Source organism: Heterodontus francisci, chromosome 13 (genome assembly GCF_036365525.1).
Source record: "Heterodontus francisci isolate sHetFra1 chromosome 13, sHetFra1.hap1, whole genome shotgun sequence".
NCBI classification, from domain to species: Eukaryota; Metazoa; Chordata; class Chondrichthyes; order Heterodontiformes; family Heterodontidae; genus Heterodontus; species Heterodontus francisci.
Genome location: NC_090383.1, coordinates 64103815 through 64121898, shown reverse-complemented (window position 1 = coordinate 64121898; position 18084 = coordinate 64103815). Strand labels below are relative to the sequence as shown.

The 18084-nt window shown below is 41.9% G+C and overlaps 1 protein-coding gene across 5 annotated transcripts in view; it reads right to left on the bottom strand.

Annotated features, from left to right (window-relative positions):
* LOC137376403 (serine/threonine-protein phosphatase 4 regulatory subunit 3) overlaps positions 1-18084 on the bottom strand; it is a 79923-nt gene that overhangs the window by 22009 nt on the left and 39830 nt on the right. For all 5 annotated transcript variants that reach the window (XM_068044895.1, XM_068044898.1, XM_068044896.1 and 2 more), the window contains 4 exons: positions 17899-18015; positions 12111-12227; positions 7754-7885; positions 5657-5762 (listed from right to left, as the gene is read on the bottom strand). In XM_068044895.1, the coding sequence (XP_067900996.1) occupies positions 5657-5762; positions 7754-7885; positions 12111-12227; positions 17899-18015 (472 nt within the window). The remainder of the gene's footprint in view (positions 1-5656; positions 5763-7753; positions 7886-12110; positions 12228-17898; positions 18016-18084) is intronic.

Below are 18084 nucleotides of genomic sequence, written 5' to 3'. Positions count from 1 at the left end.
TGCCATTGATGCTTATGCTAACTTTGTTGGCAACTGTCAACAAGACTAAAAGATGTCAAGTCAATTTGTCTTTACATTTTTGCCCCTCCCTCAGAGTAGTATAGAGAAAGTGAACCTGGAAAAGGCAGCAATAATTCAAATTTATGAAGACTCAAGATTTCAGACATTAATCCAACCTACTTATGAAAGTTCTATAATGGGCATATAGTTTACTAGTCCATTCCCAGATATGGAACTCATTTTTTTTGTTTCACAGGATGTGGGCATTGCTGACAAGGCCAGCATTTCATGCCCATCCTTAACTGCCCTGGAGAAGGTGGTGGTGAGCTGCCTTCTTGAACCGCTGCAGACCATCTGCTGTGGTTGCACCCACGGTGCTGTTAGGGAGAGTGTTCCAGGATTTTGATTTCAAAGTCAGGATGGTGTCTGGCTTGGAGAACTTGCAGATGTTGTTCATGGATCTGCTGCCCTTATCCTTCTAGGTGCAAGAGGTCACGGGTTTGGAAGGTTCTATTGAAGGAATCATGGGAAGTTGCTGCAGTCCATGTTATATATGGTACACATTGCTGCACTGTGCATGGGCGGTGAAGGGAGTGAATGTTTAAGGTGGTAGATGGGGTGTGATCAAGCAGGCTGCTTTGTCCTAGATAGTGTTGAGTTTCTTGAGTGCAAGTGGAGAGTATTCCATCACACTCCTGACTTGCACCTTGTAGATGGTGGACAGGCTTTGGGGAGTCAGGTGGTGGATTACTCGCCACAGAATCCCCAGCCTCTGACCTGCTCCAGCAGCCAGTGTTTATATGGCTGCTCCAGATCAGTTGCTGGTCAATGGTAACCCCCAGGATGTAAGGGGATTCAGTGATGGTAATGCCATTGAATGTCATGGGGAGATGGTTAGATCTCTCTTGTTGGCAATAGAGATTACCTGGCACTTGCGTGGCACAAATGTGACTTGCCACTTATCAGCCCAAGCCTGAATGTTGTCCAGGTCTTGCTGCATCTGGACACGAATTGTTTCAGTATCTGGGGAGTTGCAAGTGGTACTGAACATCATACAATCAGCGAACATCCCCACTTCTGACCTTATGATGGAGGGAAGGTCACTGATGAAGCAGCTGAAGATGGTTGGGCTAACGGCACTACCCTGAAGAACTCCTGTATTAATGTCCTGGGGCTGTGATGGTTGGCCTTCAATAACCGCAACCATCTTCCTTTTTGTGCTAGGTATGATTCCAACCAGACGAGAATTTCCCCCCACCCCGATTCGCATTGATTTCAATTTGGCTCGGGCTCTTTGATGCCACACTCGGTTAAATGCTGCCTTGATATCAAGGGCAACTACTTTTACCTCACTTCTTGAATTCAGTTCTTTTGTCCATGTTTGGACCAAGGCTATAATGAGGCCAGGAGCAAAACAGCTCAGGTGGAACCCAAACGGAGCATCAATGAGCAGGTTATTGCTATGCAAGTGCCACTTGATAGCATTCTTGACAACACCTTCCATCACTTTGATGACCGCGAGCAGGCTGATGGGGCAGTAATTGGCCAGACTGGATTAGTCCTTTTGTGGACAGGACATACCTAGCAATTTTCCACATTGTCAGGTACACACCAGTGTTTTAGCTGAGCTGGAACAACTTGGCTAGTGATGCTGTTATTCTGCAGCACAGTACTATTGCCGAATGTTGTCAGGACCCATCGCCTTTTCAGTATCCAGTGTTGTAGCTGTACTGGAATAGCTTGGCTAGCGGCATGGCAAGTTCTGGAGCACAAGTCTTCAGTACTATTGCCGGAATGTTGTCAGCGGCCCTAGCCTTTGCACTATCCAGTGCCTTCAATCGTTTCTTGATATCACGTGGAGTGAATCTAATTGGCTGAAGACTGGTATCTGTGATGCTGGGGACCTCAGGAAGAGGCCAAGATGGATCATCCACTTGGCATTCTAGCTGAAGATGACTGCAAATGTTTCAGCCTTTTCTTTCGCACTGAGGTAATGGGCTCCCCAATCATTGAGGATGGGGCTATTTGTGGAGCCTTTTCCTCCGGTTAGTTCTTTAATTGTCCACCACCATTCACCTGAATGTGGCAGGACTGTTGGGATCACTTAGTTCTGTCTATTGCATGCATCCAAGTAGCCCTGTGTTGTAGCTTCACCAGGTTGACACTATTTTTAGGTATGCCTGGTGCTGCTCCTGGCATGCTCTCCTGAACTCCATTGAACCAGGGTTGATCCTTTTGCTTGATGTTATTGGTACAGTGAGGGATATGCTGGGTCATGAGTTACAGATTGTGGTTGAATACAATTCTGCTGCTGATGGGCCACAGCACCTCATGGATGCCCAGTTTTGAGCTGCTAGGTCTGTTCTGAACCTATTCCAACTAGCATGGTGGAAATGCCACACAATTCGATGGACGGTATGCTCAGTGTGAAGACGAAACCTCGTTTTAACAAGGATTGTGCAGGGGTTACTCCCATCAATACTGTCATGGACAGATGCATCTGCAACAGGTAGATTGGTGAGGGCAAGTTCAAGTAGGTTTTTTCCCTCTTGTTGGTTCTCTCACCACCTGCCGCAGGCCCAGTCTGTCAGATATGTCCTTCAGGACTCGGCCAGCTCTGTCAGCAGTGGTGCTACTGAGTCACTCTTGGTAATGGACATTGAATGCCCCACCCAGAGTACATTGTGCCCGTGCCACCCTCAGTACTTCTTCCAAGTGATTTCAAGAATTTATTTAGGGCGGCACAGTGGCGCAGTGGTTAGCACCGCAGCCTCACAGCTCCAGGGACCCGGGTTCAATTCCGGGTACTGCCTGTGTGGAGTTTGCAAGTTCTCCCTGTGTCTGCGTGGGTTTTCTCCGGGTGCTCCGGTTTCCTCCCACAAGCCAAAAAGACTTGCAAGTTGATAGGTAAATTGGCCATTATAAATTGCCCCTAGTATAGGTAGGTGGTAGGGAAATATAGGGACAGGTGGGGATGTTTGGTAGGAATATGGGATTAGTGTAGGATTAGTATAAATGGGTGGTTGATGTTCGGCACAGACTCGGTGGGCCGAAGGGCCTGTTTCAGTGCTGTATCTCTAATCTAAAAAAAAAGATGGAGTACTGATTAATCAGCTGACGAAGGGTAGTAGTTGGTAATCAGCAGGCGGTTTCCTTGCCCATGTTTGACCTGATGCCATGAGACTTCATAGAGTCCACAGTCAATATCGAAAACTCCTAGGACAACTCCTTCCTGACTGCATACCACTCTGCCACCACTTCTGCTGAGTCTGTCCTGCCTTTGGGACAGGACAAACCCAGGAATGGTGATGGTGGTGTCTAGGACATTGGATAGAAGGTATGTTTCCATGGGCATGACTGTCAGGCTGTTGCTTGACTAGTCTGCAGGACAGCTCTCCCAATTTTGGCACAAGCCCCCAGATGTTAGTAAGGAGGACTTTGCAGGGTCGACAGGGCTGGGTTTGCCGTCATTTCCAGTGCCTAGATCAATGTCGGGTGTTCCATTCAGAAGAGGGAAAGACAGTGGCGTAGTGGTAATGTCACTGGACTAGCAATAGAGACCCAAGCTAATACTCTGAGGACATTCAAATCCCACGACGCCAGCTGGTAGAAGTTCAATAAATTCAATTCATAAATTCAATAGAAATCTGGAAATGACAGCTCGTCTCAGTAACAACCATCACAAAACCATCATCAGGTTCACAGATGGCCTTTAGGGAAGGAAATATGCTGTCCTTATCTGGCCTGCCCAGATGTGACTCCAAACCCTGAGCAATGCGGGCGACTCTTAAGTGACCTCTGAAATGGCCTAGCAAGCCACTCAGTTGTACAAAACCACGACAAAAAAATCCTTAATAGACTGCACAGAGTTGTGTAATGAACCCCTAGGCCTAGGCTCAGGGCACTGTTCCTATGAACAGTGAGCTGGAGATAACAGTAACAACTGCCTTTGAACAAGAAATACCAAGCAGGCTAAAGAGGTCACTGGTCTCCAAGAGCAGGCAGAGATACACAACAAAAGCTTCACATCCAATATTCTGGGTACAGGAATAGGCATGGGGCCATATTTTCAGGGATTTTGGCAGGTGGGAAGCAAAGTTGCAGGCTCAAAGATTGGCATAAAGTATCCCTAAAAATCAGTGATTGCCAAGTGTCAAAGCTCAACAAAATATCTAGCCAGTCAGACTTTGAGATGCTGAGACTTAATTAAAATGCTAAAGACGACATTATAACAAGACAATTCAAAGGATAAATTTAATGTTGTGAAACATATTTAATTTATTTTGTTTAAATCCATATTTAGACACTAAAAATTTCCAATACTGAAACAAAATGGTTGTAAAATTCTCAAATGAGGGGGAGTCGATAAATCTGCTCTACTACACTGCCTTGTGCCGAGGGCACGCAAGTATACACAAACTGAAACCAAGGGGTCGGGTTTACGTTCCGTTGTACTGGTTTATTTGGCTTAATTAATCCAAAATCAGCATAACCAGTGCAAAAGATAACAGAATTAAGCAAATCACATTCAACACAAAAAGAGTTTCTGCAATCTTTAAGCTAGTTTAAAAAAACACACTGTGCAGGAGGCTGGCCCCAGCTACAAAACTAGCCAAGCCCTCAGGATGAGTTAATCACTGTTGGGAATTTCCACTAACTACACTTGACTGCAGGCCTTTGAGGAAGCTATAAATTAAGCTGGTTCTGTTTTAGAAGCTTTCATAAATAAATTAAATAAAACTACTGTACCCCAATATAACTAGAAAATGGTTCTGTATATTTTAACAAGCCATTTTCATTAATTTTAAAATCGGTTACTTGCACTTCGTGGATTGATACTGATTAAAGATGCCTGTTGAGAGATAAACCCATTTTCAACTGTATAATCAAACTGCACCAATTAGCACTCAAATCAAGGACATTTTAAAAAGCAAATTTCTTTTAAAAATCACAGCTGAAAACTGCCTGACTGCACTGATTTATGGCAGATTTTGCATGCGATATACAAATGAGTGAGCAGAAATTGTAGAGGGGAACACACTCCTCAAAGAAAGCATAATGAGTCTAGATCGCCAATTGCACCCAAGTGGAAATTCTATCCAAGTGCTTTTAACAGCTGCATATAGTGTCACCACTATTCCCGGTCTGAATGGAGACGACTGAATAATTCCCCCAATCATGTCTGCAGGCCACACTGTTACTGGGATTGATTTTACACACCATTTGTGTGTGACTATCCTCCAGTCACTGTAGCTTGCAGAAATCACACTGCTTTTATTGGCAGCAGTCTGAGTTCTATTTGCTGCAGCCTGTGGCGTCTCTTCAAAGACTGTTCACTGAGTAAAGTTTGGATTGCTTTACTTTTTTGGTAAAATACACTGCCAGCCTCAAGTCCCACCCTGCCTACAACTCATTGGCCAACAGTGGCTTCTGTGAATACTCCAGTTTTAATAAGGAAATTGCAGTCACTGGGCTGTCAAAGAAATTGCGTCTCAGGGTTAAAGTACTCCAAGCGGAAAAAATGACAGCGTCACCTACAAATAGCACAGGGAATTACAAATGTCATGGGGTATAGACACAATTAACATTGAAAGTACATAAGCATTTACAGATGACAAGACACATGGATTTTAATATAGATGAGTTTGAAACTCACCTTTACTACTGTGTTTTTCACCTGTGGTATTAGCCAGTAAAGGAGCACTCAGAACATGCATGCAATGCTTGTAAAAAAAGCTGAGGAATTCTGTCTTCTCAGTTTTCTGAGAAAGATGACAAGAATACATATTGGTAATTAATCAGTTCCTTAACTGTTTGATCACAAATTCTAATTTTTTTTTTTTACTTGCAGACTTTGCGATTATGCAACAAAATCCAAACTTTAATCCACATCAGGTTTCGGCATACAAATAGATAAATCTTAATAAAGGTTTCAATGTCAAATGTTGGGGAAATTGAAAAAAATTAGACAGTCTTTCGTGTTTTTCACAAAGAAATCCAGTAATCTGCACTAAAGAGCTCAACAAAAAAAAAACAAATGACTCCATGCAACAAATTATTCTTTAATAAAACTGCCTTCAACAACAAATGCCAGTGTTGTATTTTAACATGTTTTGCTATGTTAAAAGGTGCGGCATAAATGCAAGTTGTCGCTCCTCCCAGAGTATAAAACCAAAATTATTGATGCCATGAGGATGACAATTATATATTTGAGTAATAAAGTCAGTGCAACCAAGTTGAGATTGAAGGTCGAGCAAGAAGGGGTTAGAGAAGTCCCAGAGCAGGGATGAGACAGTTGGAGATTCTGCCATCAATGCCAGAACGGCAAGGGGCACAAAGGAGATAGCCAGAGGGCTGGACAAGGCAGGAAGGGGTGGCAGGCTTGAGGAGGTGAAAGAAACAGGGTGGAGCAAGGCTGTGAAGAAATTTGCAGGTGATAAACACTTTAAACTCTGCTTTAGAAGCAAGGACAGGGTGGAAAGTAAACAGGGTTTAGTATGGTTAGGTAAGAGCAGCTGAATTTTGGACATTAGAATTTATGGGGGAGAGCGAATGAGAGGCCATCAAGGGTAACATGGCATAAGTTCTGAGGTGAGAAAAATATGACTAAGGGTTTTTCCCAGTGGGGAGGTGGGGTAGGAATGGAAGCAGAAGTAAGTGTTCGGGTTGACACACAGGACGAGAGGTTTGAACCTCTGCTCTGGATCCAACAGGCGTTAGCATTACAAGTTTCTCAAATCTGAGCAATGGCCAATAAAGGGATAAAAATAAGGGAGCTGAATGAATGGTGGAGATTGAAAACAATACCTTTGATCTTAATGTTCAGTTAGAGGAAATGCTGACTGTCAGATGGGAGTCTGACATTGTTTTTGAGGTTTAGGGAAGTGGAGGAGAGATCGGATGTCAGCATACGTATGGAAACAAACTCCATAACTGTGAATGATTGGAGAGGCAGCACACAGATGAGGAAGAGGATAGAGAATTGGGGACATAGAGAAGCTGCTGCTGGAGATGTATTGGCTGCTTTGTGACAAAGAGGAACCATGCAAGGGTAATCATAAGGAGATAGAAAAATGAGAATAGAACAGTATGCCATAGCCACCTATATCAAAGACAGTGCAAAGGTTGAGGTGGTCAAGGAGGGATAACATATTGTGGTCATTTCTAACTTTGTCCAGGGCAGTTTTGATGAGCAAGGCAGAAACTGAACTAAAGGGATTTAAAAAGAGGACAATTTGGGAGAGATTAGTACAAAGTTGAGAGAGGATAACTTGTTCGAGGAGCAGAGGAAAGTCAGAAGCAGGTGGTAGCTGAAATAGGTGGACAGGTTGAAGTTGAGCGTTTTGTGCAGTGGGATGGTTTTGGAAAGGGGAAGGATGGGGTTTAAGCAAAGGGAGTAATTAATAATGCCAACAAGCATGGGCCAAGGAGAGGTAATTTAGTCAAGGATTTAAGACTTGAAAGGACTCCCAATCACAACCCTCTACACAGTCTTTAGACTAATTAATACTTCACAAAATACAAATTTCAATATATTACACAAGTTAGTGGAATAAGTCAATTTTAGTCAATATTTGGGTGCTATTACAATCAAAATCAACTTGGTAGTAAATCCACTCAGATGTCACTTTAAAAACAGGAATGAAGGCACAAGATCATTAATTGAAAATCAAATTAAGCCAACAGCTATACACAATGCAATCTTGCTTTTTTTTTTAAATGTTCAAATTTTTTTTTTTATAAAGTGCCTTACATTTGCTGTAGCCAACATATTCTCAGGGTCAATTAAGGTTCGGAGTAGCCCCATTAGCTGAACTGCTCCACCAAGTTCAGGATCAGCATCGCAGATCATCTGTTCAATGATTACGTTGATTAGGAGAATGTCCTGTACAAAAACAAATTTTAAAAAAGTAAGACTTAAATTAATAGCTGCCATAAAATGGTAGCTAGTTTCAAAATAAAGCACTGATTAGTTTGTACTATCACAAACATTCTTCATCCAAACCTTTAAGCCCATCTGATTGCATCCCTTTAAAATACCAACCATAACATTTTTCCATTGCTAGATCTAGTTGATTCTTAAAGGATGCGGACCTTCCTGTCAGCCAATACCATCGGCTGACCGGCTCATCTTTAATAAGTTTTATCCTAAGCATAACCTTCACAATCCTAGTCAGTGCCCTTTTGTCATGCTGCCCTTGAATATTAAAGTCTTGTTTGGAGTTTACTTTTCTATCCCAATACAAATAAAAGCTGTAAGGTTCATCCTTTGTAATCTCAGATAGGCCCCAGCTTAGTCATGCTAGATAGAAAACTGGTTGGCAGACAGGAAACAAAAGAGTAGGGATGAATGGGTCTTTTTCCAAATGGCAGGCAGTGACTAGTGGGGTACCGCAGGAATCGGTGCTAGGACCCCAGCTATTAACAATATACATTAGTGATTTAGATGAGGGAACTAAATGTAATATCTCCAAATTTGCAGACGACACAAAACTGGGTGGTAGGGCGAGTTGTGAGGATGCAGAGAGGCTTCATGGTGATTTGGACAAGTTGAGTGAGTGGGTAAATGCCTGGCAGATGCAGTATAATGTGGATAAATGTAAGGTTATCCACTTTGGTAGCAAAAACAGGAAGACAGATTATCTGAAAGGCTATAACGAGACCTGGGTGTTCTTGTACACCAGTTTTGATTTGATTTAGATTTAGAGATACAGCACTGAAACAGGCCCTTCGGCCCACCGAGTCTGTGCCGACCATTAACCACCCATTTATACTAATCCTACACTAGTCCCATATTCCTATCACATCCTCACCTGTCCCTATATTCCCCTACCACCTACCTATACTAGGGGCAATTTATAACGGCCAATTTACCTATCAACCTGCAAGTCTTTTGGCTGTGGGAGGAAACCAGAGCACCCAGAGGAAACCCACACAGACACAGGGAGAACTTGCAAACTCCACACAGGCAGTACCCAGAATTGAACCCGGGTTGCTGGAGATGTGAGGCTGCGGTGCTAACCACTGCGCCGCCCTGTTGCTGAAGGTAAGCGTGCAGGTCCAACAGGCAGTAAAATAGGCAAATGGTATGCAGCTCCAGCGACCTGGGTTCAGTTCTGGGTACCGCCTGTGCGGAGTTTGCAAGTTCTCCCTGTGATCGCGTGGGTTTCCGCCAGGTGCTCCGGTTTCCTCCCACAGCCAAAGACTTGCAGGTTGATAGGTAAATTGGTCATTGTAAATTGCCCTCAGTGTAGGTAGGTGGTAGGAGAATGGTGGGGATGTGGTATGGAATATGGGGTTAATGTAGGATTAGTATAAAATGGGTGGTTGTTGGTCAGCACAGACTCGGTGGGCCGAAGGGCCTGTTTCAGTGCTGTATCTCTAAATAAATAAATAAATGTTGGCCTTCATAGCGAGAGGATTTGAGTAAAGAGCAAGGATGTCTTGCTGCAATTATACAGGGCCTTGGTGAGGCCACACCTAGAATAGTGCGCGCAGTTTTGGTCTCCTTATCTGAGGAAAGATGTTCTTGCTATAGAGGGAATGCAACGAAGGTTTACCACACTGATTCCTGGGATGGCAGGACTGACGTATGAGAGATCGAGTCTATTAGGATTATATTCACTGGAGTTCAGAAGAGTGAGGGGGATCTCATAGAAACCTATAAAATTCTAACAGGACTTGACAGGGTAAATGCAGGAAGGATGTTCCCGATGGTGGGGGAGTCCAGAACCAGGGGTCATGGTCTAATGATACGGGGTAAACCATTCAGGACTGAGATGAGGAGAAATTTCTTCACCCAGAGAGTGGTGAACCTGTGGAATTCTCTACCACAGAATGCAGTTGAGGCCAAAACATTGTATGTTTTCAAGAAGGAGTTAGATATAGCTCTTGGATTTAAAGGGATCAAAGGATATGGGGTGAAAGTGGGAACAGGTTACTGAGTTGGATCAACCATGATCATAATGAATGGCACAGCAGGCTCGAAGGGCCGAATAGCCTATACCTGCTCCTATTTTCTATGTTGCTACGCCTCTTAGCTCATCCCTCTTTCACAAGCAAATCAGCTTCATTAGGGCTTGATGAGCCCCTAAATTAATGATAACCATGAATGCACGCAGCACTCCAGGTATGGCTTGGCTACAGTTTTTCATTTAATCATGTGCTCTGGGCATTTAAGCCGAATGGATTTAACAAAAATAATCCAGCATCTTTTCATTATTACACTCACAAATGTTTGAATTTGGTCAAATCTTTAGATGTATTTAAGGGGAAGTTAGATCAGTACATGAGGGAGAAAAGACTAGCTGATAGGGTTAGATGAAGTAGGGTGGGAGGAGATTTACATGGTGCTTAAATACTGGCCCATGAGCCTCTTAGACTGAATGGCCTGTTTCTGTGCTGGAGGTTCTGTGTAATTCTATATATGAACCTCAGCTTGACAGGCTCAAGACAGTGCTTTAGGAAAAAGAAATTTACCCTCAGCTTCCAGACAATGGCATGGAAACCCTTTTGCAAATGGGCTTATAAAAGCAAAATGAACATTGTTCTTTTGTTGAATCTCAGAAGCTCAAATACAAATTCCACTGCAAGTGATTCATAATATTTGGTTTAGGCAGCATTTTACAGTGAAACAAATGCCTATTTTGCTAGCTGTTCGTGGTTCTAATTTATGGAACTATAGGGAATCTACATATAAACTGATTTTCCAATGAAGTTAAAATTTCACCAAGATTTGTCAAGGAAGGAAGACCCAATTTCAAGTGGTCAGCTGTGGCTCAGTTGGTAACACTCTTGCCTTTGAGTCAGATGCTTCTGGATTCAAGTCCACTCCAGGACTTGATCATAAAAAAAATCAAGGCTGACACTCCAGTGCAGCACTGTCGGAGAGGACGTCTTTCAGATGAGACATTAAACCCAGATCCCACCTGCCCTCTCAGGTGGAAGTAAAAGGTCCCATGGCACTTTTCCAAAAGCAGGTGAGTTAACCCCAGACTCCTGGCCAATACTTAATCCCTTAAATCACCACAAGAACAGATTATCTGGTCATCATCACATTGCTGTTTGAGAGAGACAACGGTGTGCAAATCAGCTGCCACATTTCCTAAATGAAAACAGTGACTACACTTCAAAAGTACTTCACTGACTATAAAGCACTTTGAGACATTCATGATTGTGAAAGGCACTATATAAATGCAAGCCTTTTTCTAAGCTTTGAACTGGTCTTAATGTGATCAGGCCCCATTTGAAGTACTTCTGAATCATGGCGTTAATGTAACAAGCAGCATAAGTCCAACCTTGGTCAATGCAAGAAGAATTTAAGAGGAACGGATATCAAACAGGTACACGTTGGTTGCTCTAGCTTTGTCTGGACCAAAACACCATCATTGTATAGGGACACAGTACGACAGCAAAAATTTGGTGCATAGTGGCACTTCATGATTTCAAGTATTTCCATTATACCACTACAGAAGCATGAAAACCCAAAAGGCAGGCGTCATAAGCAAATGTACAAAATGCAATACAAGATCTAAAGAAATCAGATGCAGTTAGTAGTATATCACAAGGTAAAAACGTATGAGCCTATTTGGCCTCATTTTACAAAAATAGAAACCCTACCGTCTTCTATGTGTGCAGACATTAAAATCCAGACCAATTTCCCATATAGCTGAATTTCTCAGGCACATTTTGTGAAGCCAGAAACTCTCCAAATTAATTTCTCACCCAATATCTGATGCACAAATCATAGACGTGAATCCGCAACAAAATGGATAACAAAATCTGAGCAAGTATGTAACCAGAACCAAATATTACATCATCTTGTCCGTTAACTTGAAGCACTTGCCATTAGATTTCAAGAGTAGATGCTTTTCTACAATGCCAATGAAATATTTACAAGCCTTATTTTCTGAACAGACTTTCTTACCCTCAAAATTTTTTGGGAGACTTTTGAGATCACTTATGTACGAAGAGTACACTGAAGTTAACAAACAGTCTGTTAAAACATTTAGTAGCCTAAAGGAAAAAAAATCAACAGTCCTAACTAATCCTGTTCTAGCTCTTATTTTTGAGAGAGAGAATTTATTCACTACAAAAGGACAAATACTTACATCATCACTCTGCTGAGCTTCCTGCATTACAAATTCACGTACCATTGATGGGCTATATTCTACCAGATAAGAGAATATGTCTGTTGCGGCAGCTCGCACCTGCACGTCATCCATACCCTGTAAAGTAGCAAGATAAATGCAAGCTTTAATTAAAATTGCAAATGCATACCTAGTGGTTATAAATAGGAGTTCTAGTCTCCCAAAAACTAATGGCTGAACTTTGCAATTGGCTTCTATCGTTTACTCTATCAGTAAGGGCTACAAAACACAACTAACTTACCAATGAAACATTTCAGAGTGTGCATCACAGCTCCCCACCCATTAAAGAAAAGCAATGAACCACTAGACTATGCCACTTCCATACACAATTCCAGAGATGTAGGATACACAGTTGCTCTGGCGTTTCCCACAAACTAAAATTGCAATTTCTGCCATGCCATCAATGGAGGGCCAGACTCTTCCGCACACAAATAAAACAAACATTGCAACAGCAAATAAAAATGAACATTGCAAGTGCAGCATGAGGTAAACCATCCTTCTAGCAACCAGCTCAAAAGAGGATTGGCACAGCTTCAAGGATAGGTTCTCTGTCTGCTTCTGAACCAGGTAATGGCATGGCAGGATAAGTGACAGAAGAAAGAGAGCATTAAAAACTCAAAAGAAACTTGACGTAAAGTTCCTGCGGCAAAATTACTTATAATAAAGGTAGATTTTAAAAAGTTTTTCCATATTGACAGACATTAACAGGGGACTCAATTCTGATTGTATTTGCAACAATACCTATCAGGAATTCTTACTGATCTGGTCTCAATGAGGAGCATTTTGATATACATCATTTGCTCATCTGAATGAGACTGCAGAAAATGTATTGTATACTATATAAATTCATGAATAGTGCAGTGCAACAGCGACGTCACATTAGTGCAGAAACTACATTTTGTGGTATTAACTTAATGCACATTTGACATTCTTCAGTCCACTGTCTTAACAATTTTTCAGAAGTTTTTTTTAAAAAAAGGATGAAAACTTTAAAGCTTTGCACTTTTCTGGGTGGTTCGATGTATTCTACAAACATGATATAACATTTAAATTATTCCATTAATTTGCAAATTTCTTAAGCTGTTACAGATCTTGGTGGTGTTATTGAACATTTATCCACCAATAAGCCAATACCAGTATGAATGCTTTTCAAACTTCCAAGCCCACAAAATTCAAACAGGCAGACTAATAAGAAATGTGCAAAGAGGTAAATAATTTCCACAGTAATGAATGTTCCTTGACCACACTGCTCGAGGGCTCATGGGTCACTGCTAGAACATACACGATGTTAACAACTCTGCTAAAATAGAAAAGGAATAGCATGCAAAATGATCAAGGGCTTATTACTACTGCTAACTGTTTCTAAATATTGAACATATCTGAACAAAGCGAGACTTGCTGAAACTTCTAATGAATATTATGCTGAAAACAATTAATTTGACATGGTTTCAAAAGTTTTGACAATGAAAAAATGCTTACTATAGCGCACATCTAGATCAAATATTCTGTACATTAACCGAATCAAATTGGATTTAAAAATGTACACAAATGCAGAGTACAGAATGCACTTTAGAATAGTGGACTTTGCAAGGACAAAAAAATTAATGCAACAAAAATGGTTAAGGGAAGTAAGTGGATGACAGTGGCTTGCACATTCTTCTTACTCAGCCCAGACCAACGGGATAAAAGTCTCTTCAATTTTAAGGATCTTATGAAATGAGTTCAGGTTGACTCAATGCAGTTCTTAAGAATTACAGAATCTGAATTGTTACAGCACAGGAGGCCACTCAGCCTATCATGTCTGCAGCGGCTGAGCGAGTAACTCACTTTTGCCATTTCCCCGCCTTCTCCCCATAACACTGTACATTCTTCCTTTTCAGGTAACTAATTCCCTTCTGAATGCCTCAATTGAACCTGCCTCCACCGCACTCTCTGGCAATGTATTCCAGGTCTCAACCACTCACTGCGCGAAAAAGAAGCCATTGCTTCTTTTGCCAATTACCTTAAATCTGTGCCCTCTCGTTCTTGATCTTTTCACGAGTGGGAACAGTTTCTCCCCATCTATTCTGTCCAGATCTCTCATGATTTTGAATATCTCTAATCAAATTTTCTCTCAACCTTCTCGTCTCCAAGGAAAACAGTCCCAACTTCTCCAATCTATCTCCATAACTGATTTTCCTTATCCCTGGAATCATTCTCATGAATCTTTTCTGCACTCTCCAATGCCTTCACATCTTTCCTTAAATGCGGCACCTGTGCAAAACTGGCCGAACTAGTGTCTTAAACAAGTTCAACATAACTTCCTTGCTCTTGTACTGTATGCTATTAGTAAAACCTAGGATACTGTATGCTTTATTGACTCTCAACCTGTCCTGCCACCTTCAATGACTTATGCACATATACACCCAAGTCCCTCTGTTCCTGCACCCTCTTTAGAGTTCTGCCCTTTATTTTATATTACCTCTCACATTCTTCCTACCAAAATAAATCAATTCACATTTCTCTGCATCGAACTTCATCTGTCAGATGTCCACCCATTCCACCAACTTGTCCATGTCCTTTTGAAGTTCTAAACTAGCCTCCTCACAGTTCACAATGCCTCCAATTTGCATATCATCCGCAGGTTTTGAAATTGTGCCCTGTACACCAAGGTCGATGTCATTAACATACATCAGGAACAGCAAGGGTCCCAACATTGAACCCTGGGGAACTTCCTCCAGCCCGAAAAACATCCATTAACCACTACTGTTTCCGGTCACTCAGCCAATTTTGTATCCATGTTGCTACTGTTCCTTTTATCCCATGAGCTATAACTTTGCTCACAAGTCTGTGGCACTGTATCAAATACCTTTTGGAAGCCCATGTACACCACAACAGCATTGCTCTCATCTACCTCTTCAAAAATCTCCAGCAAGTTAGTTATACAATATTTTCCTTTAACAAATCCATGCTGGCTTTCCTTAATTAACCCGCATTTGTGCATGTGATTTAATTGCCACAAATGAACACAAAAGTACTCATAATTTAGCACAAATTGGAAATCTCACTCTCGAGGCCCCAATAATGGTTGGAATGGCAAATAAGTACTACAAAAGTAGAACATAGCACTTTTTGCGAAGGTTATTTGTTGGGTTGAGTCAAGCAAATTGATCTGATCAGTATTAGTGTGGTATAAATTGAAAATAGTGCCACTGAACAGTGCAGTTACAGTTTACATACACAATTAGCGGGGAGTTTAAGAGCAGAAATTCATGCAAATTGCAGAAGATATGCAATGCATAAGCTACTGACTTCCTGCCTTCTGGCACATGCTCCTTCTGATCTCATCAAAACTCTTATAACCGCATTTCCCAATCCTCTTCCATCCCAATGGCAGTTGCTCTCTCCTGAACAGAAGGATGACTCGTGACAAAATTTTATTTCCTTTATCCTGAACTATTCAAGCTTTCAAAACAAAGTTTGGCATCACCTAATCATTTCTTTCTACTCTACTACTTCTCTTTTCAACCTTCATGGTCTCCTGCACCATGATTAAACCAAATGCATCTCAGAACTGGGGAAACTACTTTGAACATTTAAAACGTGCAGATCACATTTCCAAGTCTGTTTACACCATTGAGAGAATGTACACTAAGCAAAAACATAATTTCCTTACTAATCACTTTCTAGCACTTTAGTCTTTCAATATGGCCTGTCAAAAGTAATATTCAAATTCTTAGCTTCCACGGAGGACAGTTGGTAAATGCAACTTACTGGTAAAGCCCAACATTGTAGAAACTGAAGCTTGATGCGTGCATTGACCAAAGCTTCAAGTCAAACAAATTACCTGTCAAATGTTGAAAAATCAACACTAAAAACTCAGAGGTGAACACCATGCAAGAAAAATGGAGGAACAATTAATTTTGAGATCAAACTAATTGTTCTTGGTGGAAAGACAGAGACAGCACAGGAATACTTCGAGGGAGTGCTGAAAAGGCTTGAGCTGGCACACACGCAACATGCTGGAAGTCAAGAAGGCTGTGCTGTATTCTGTGATTTTTGGGGTAAATCCATAAAGGATGCAGTTGTTAAGGACTGCAGCTCCCATAAAAAGTAGTCATGGAAGCAAGCAGATTGTTGGTTTAATTATTCTCCCTCCCTTTGATGTTGTAAAGTTGTAAGTGCACCAAAAGGAGGGAGACCATATTGGAAGCTGTAAAGCTACCCTCCAGTAAATAGTCAGCATTGATCACCCAGTTTCCCTGTACCTGGCTGTTGGAAGACTCATATCAGTAGCAAATTGAAAGTATGTACATGCAAAGAGGAAGAGCAAACTTGTGGGATCTCACCAACTAAGGGATAAGCTTCAGCTGTTCCTGCCACCACACACCCCCCCACCCCACCGCCCCGCGAGGTACCATGTGAAGTTCTGTAAACAAATATTTCCTTTTTGCACATACTCTTTCATTATAGAGTCCTAGAGAGTCAATTATAGCACAGGAGGCCGCCATTTGGCCCATCAAGTCCATGCCGACTCCAGAGAAATCCACTCAGTCCCATTCCCCTGCTTGATCCCACAGCCCTGCAAATGGAGTTCAACCTGGAGAAATGTGAGGTGATGCATTTGGGGAGGTCGAACAAGGCAAAGGAATACACGATTAATGGGAAAATACTGAGAAGTGTAGAGGAAGTGAGGGACCTTGGAGTGTATGTCCACAGATCCCCGAAGGTAGCAGGACAGGTCGATAAGATGGTTAAAAAGGCATAAGGAATCCTCTCCTTTATTAGCTGAGGTATTAGCAGAGAGGTTATTCTGCAACTGTATAACTCATTGGTTAGGCCACAACTTGGAGTAGTGTGCGCAGTTCTAGTCACCCCATTACAGAAAGGATGTAATTGCACTAGAGAGGGGGTATAGAGGAGATTTACAAGGATGCTGCCAGGACTGGAAAAATGCAACTATGAGGAAAGACTGGATAGGCTGGGGTTGTTCTCCTTGGAACAGAGAAGGCTGAGGGGAGATCTGATTGAAATGTACAAGATTTTGAGGGGCCTGGATAGAGTGGAGGTGAAGGGCCTATTCACCTTAGCAGAGGAGTCAGTGACTAGGGGGCATATATTTAAAGTGATTGGTAGAAAAATTAGAGGGGAGATGAGGAAAAACTTTTTCACCCAGAGGATGGTGGGAGTCTGGAACTCTCAGAACTCAACTCATTCAAAAGAAGTCTGGATATGCACCTCAAGTGCCGTAAACTGCTGGGCTACGGACCAAATGCTGGAAGGTGGGATTACAGTAGGTGGATCATTTTTCGGCCGGCAGAGACACAATGGACGAAGTGGCCTCTTTCTGTGCCTTAAACTTTCTATGATTCGAAGTTTATTTCCTTCATGCATGGCTCTCTTTTCTCAAAAGGTGGAGGTGACAGCTAAGGATAAGCAAAAGAATGCAAAGATATTCAATCAGAGTTTAGCAGCTATGGATGCAGTGGTCAGTTCGGTTCTCTTTCAGAGGCATTCACCTAATGTTTCTTCATATGGGTACCATGGAATGTCACATAATGAAAGCATCATGGCTGCTTTGCTAAACAGCCACAGAACTGTCTGTCATCTGTGATCAGATATCACCTGAGAAGTGTGAGTGCGCAGATTCAATTTTCAGAAGTGGGGAAATAAAACTCAAGTGATATCAGAACCTGGTATGCAGAATGCTCAGACACAAATGTAAACTAAATCATTACTACTAAAAAGACAAAAAAAGGTCCACTCTTACCAGAACTATTTCAAGGGCAGGAAGAATTCCTAAATTTGCCAGAGTCTTGAAAAATGCATCGCGGTTCTGAGGTTGCAGTGTTTGAGAAAATGCACAGAATTCCTTAAAGAAGTTCACCTGTGTGTTTCAGAAAAAGTATGCGTGAAATATATTATTATATGCTAACGTACAACTTTAAGCAACAGT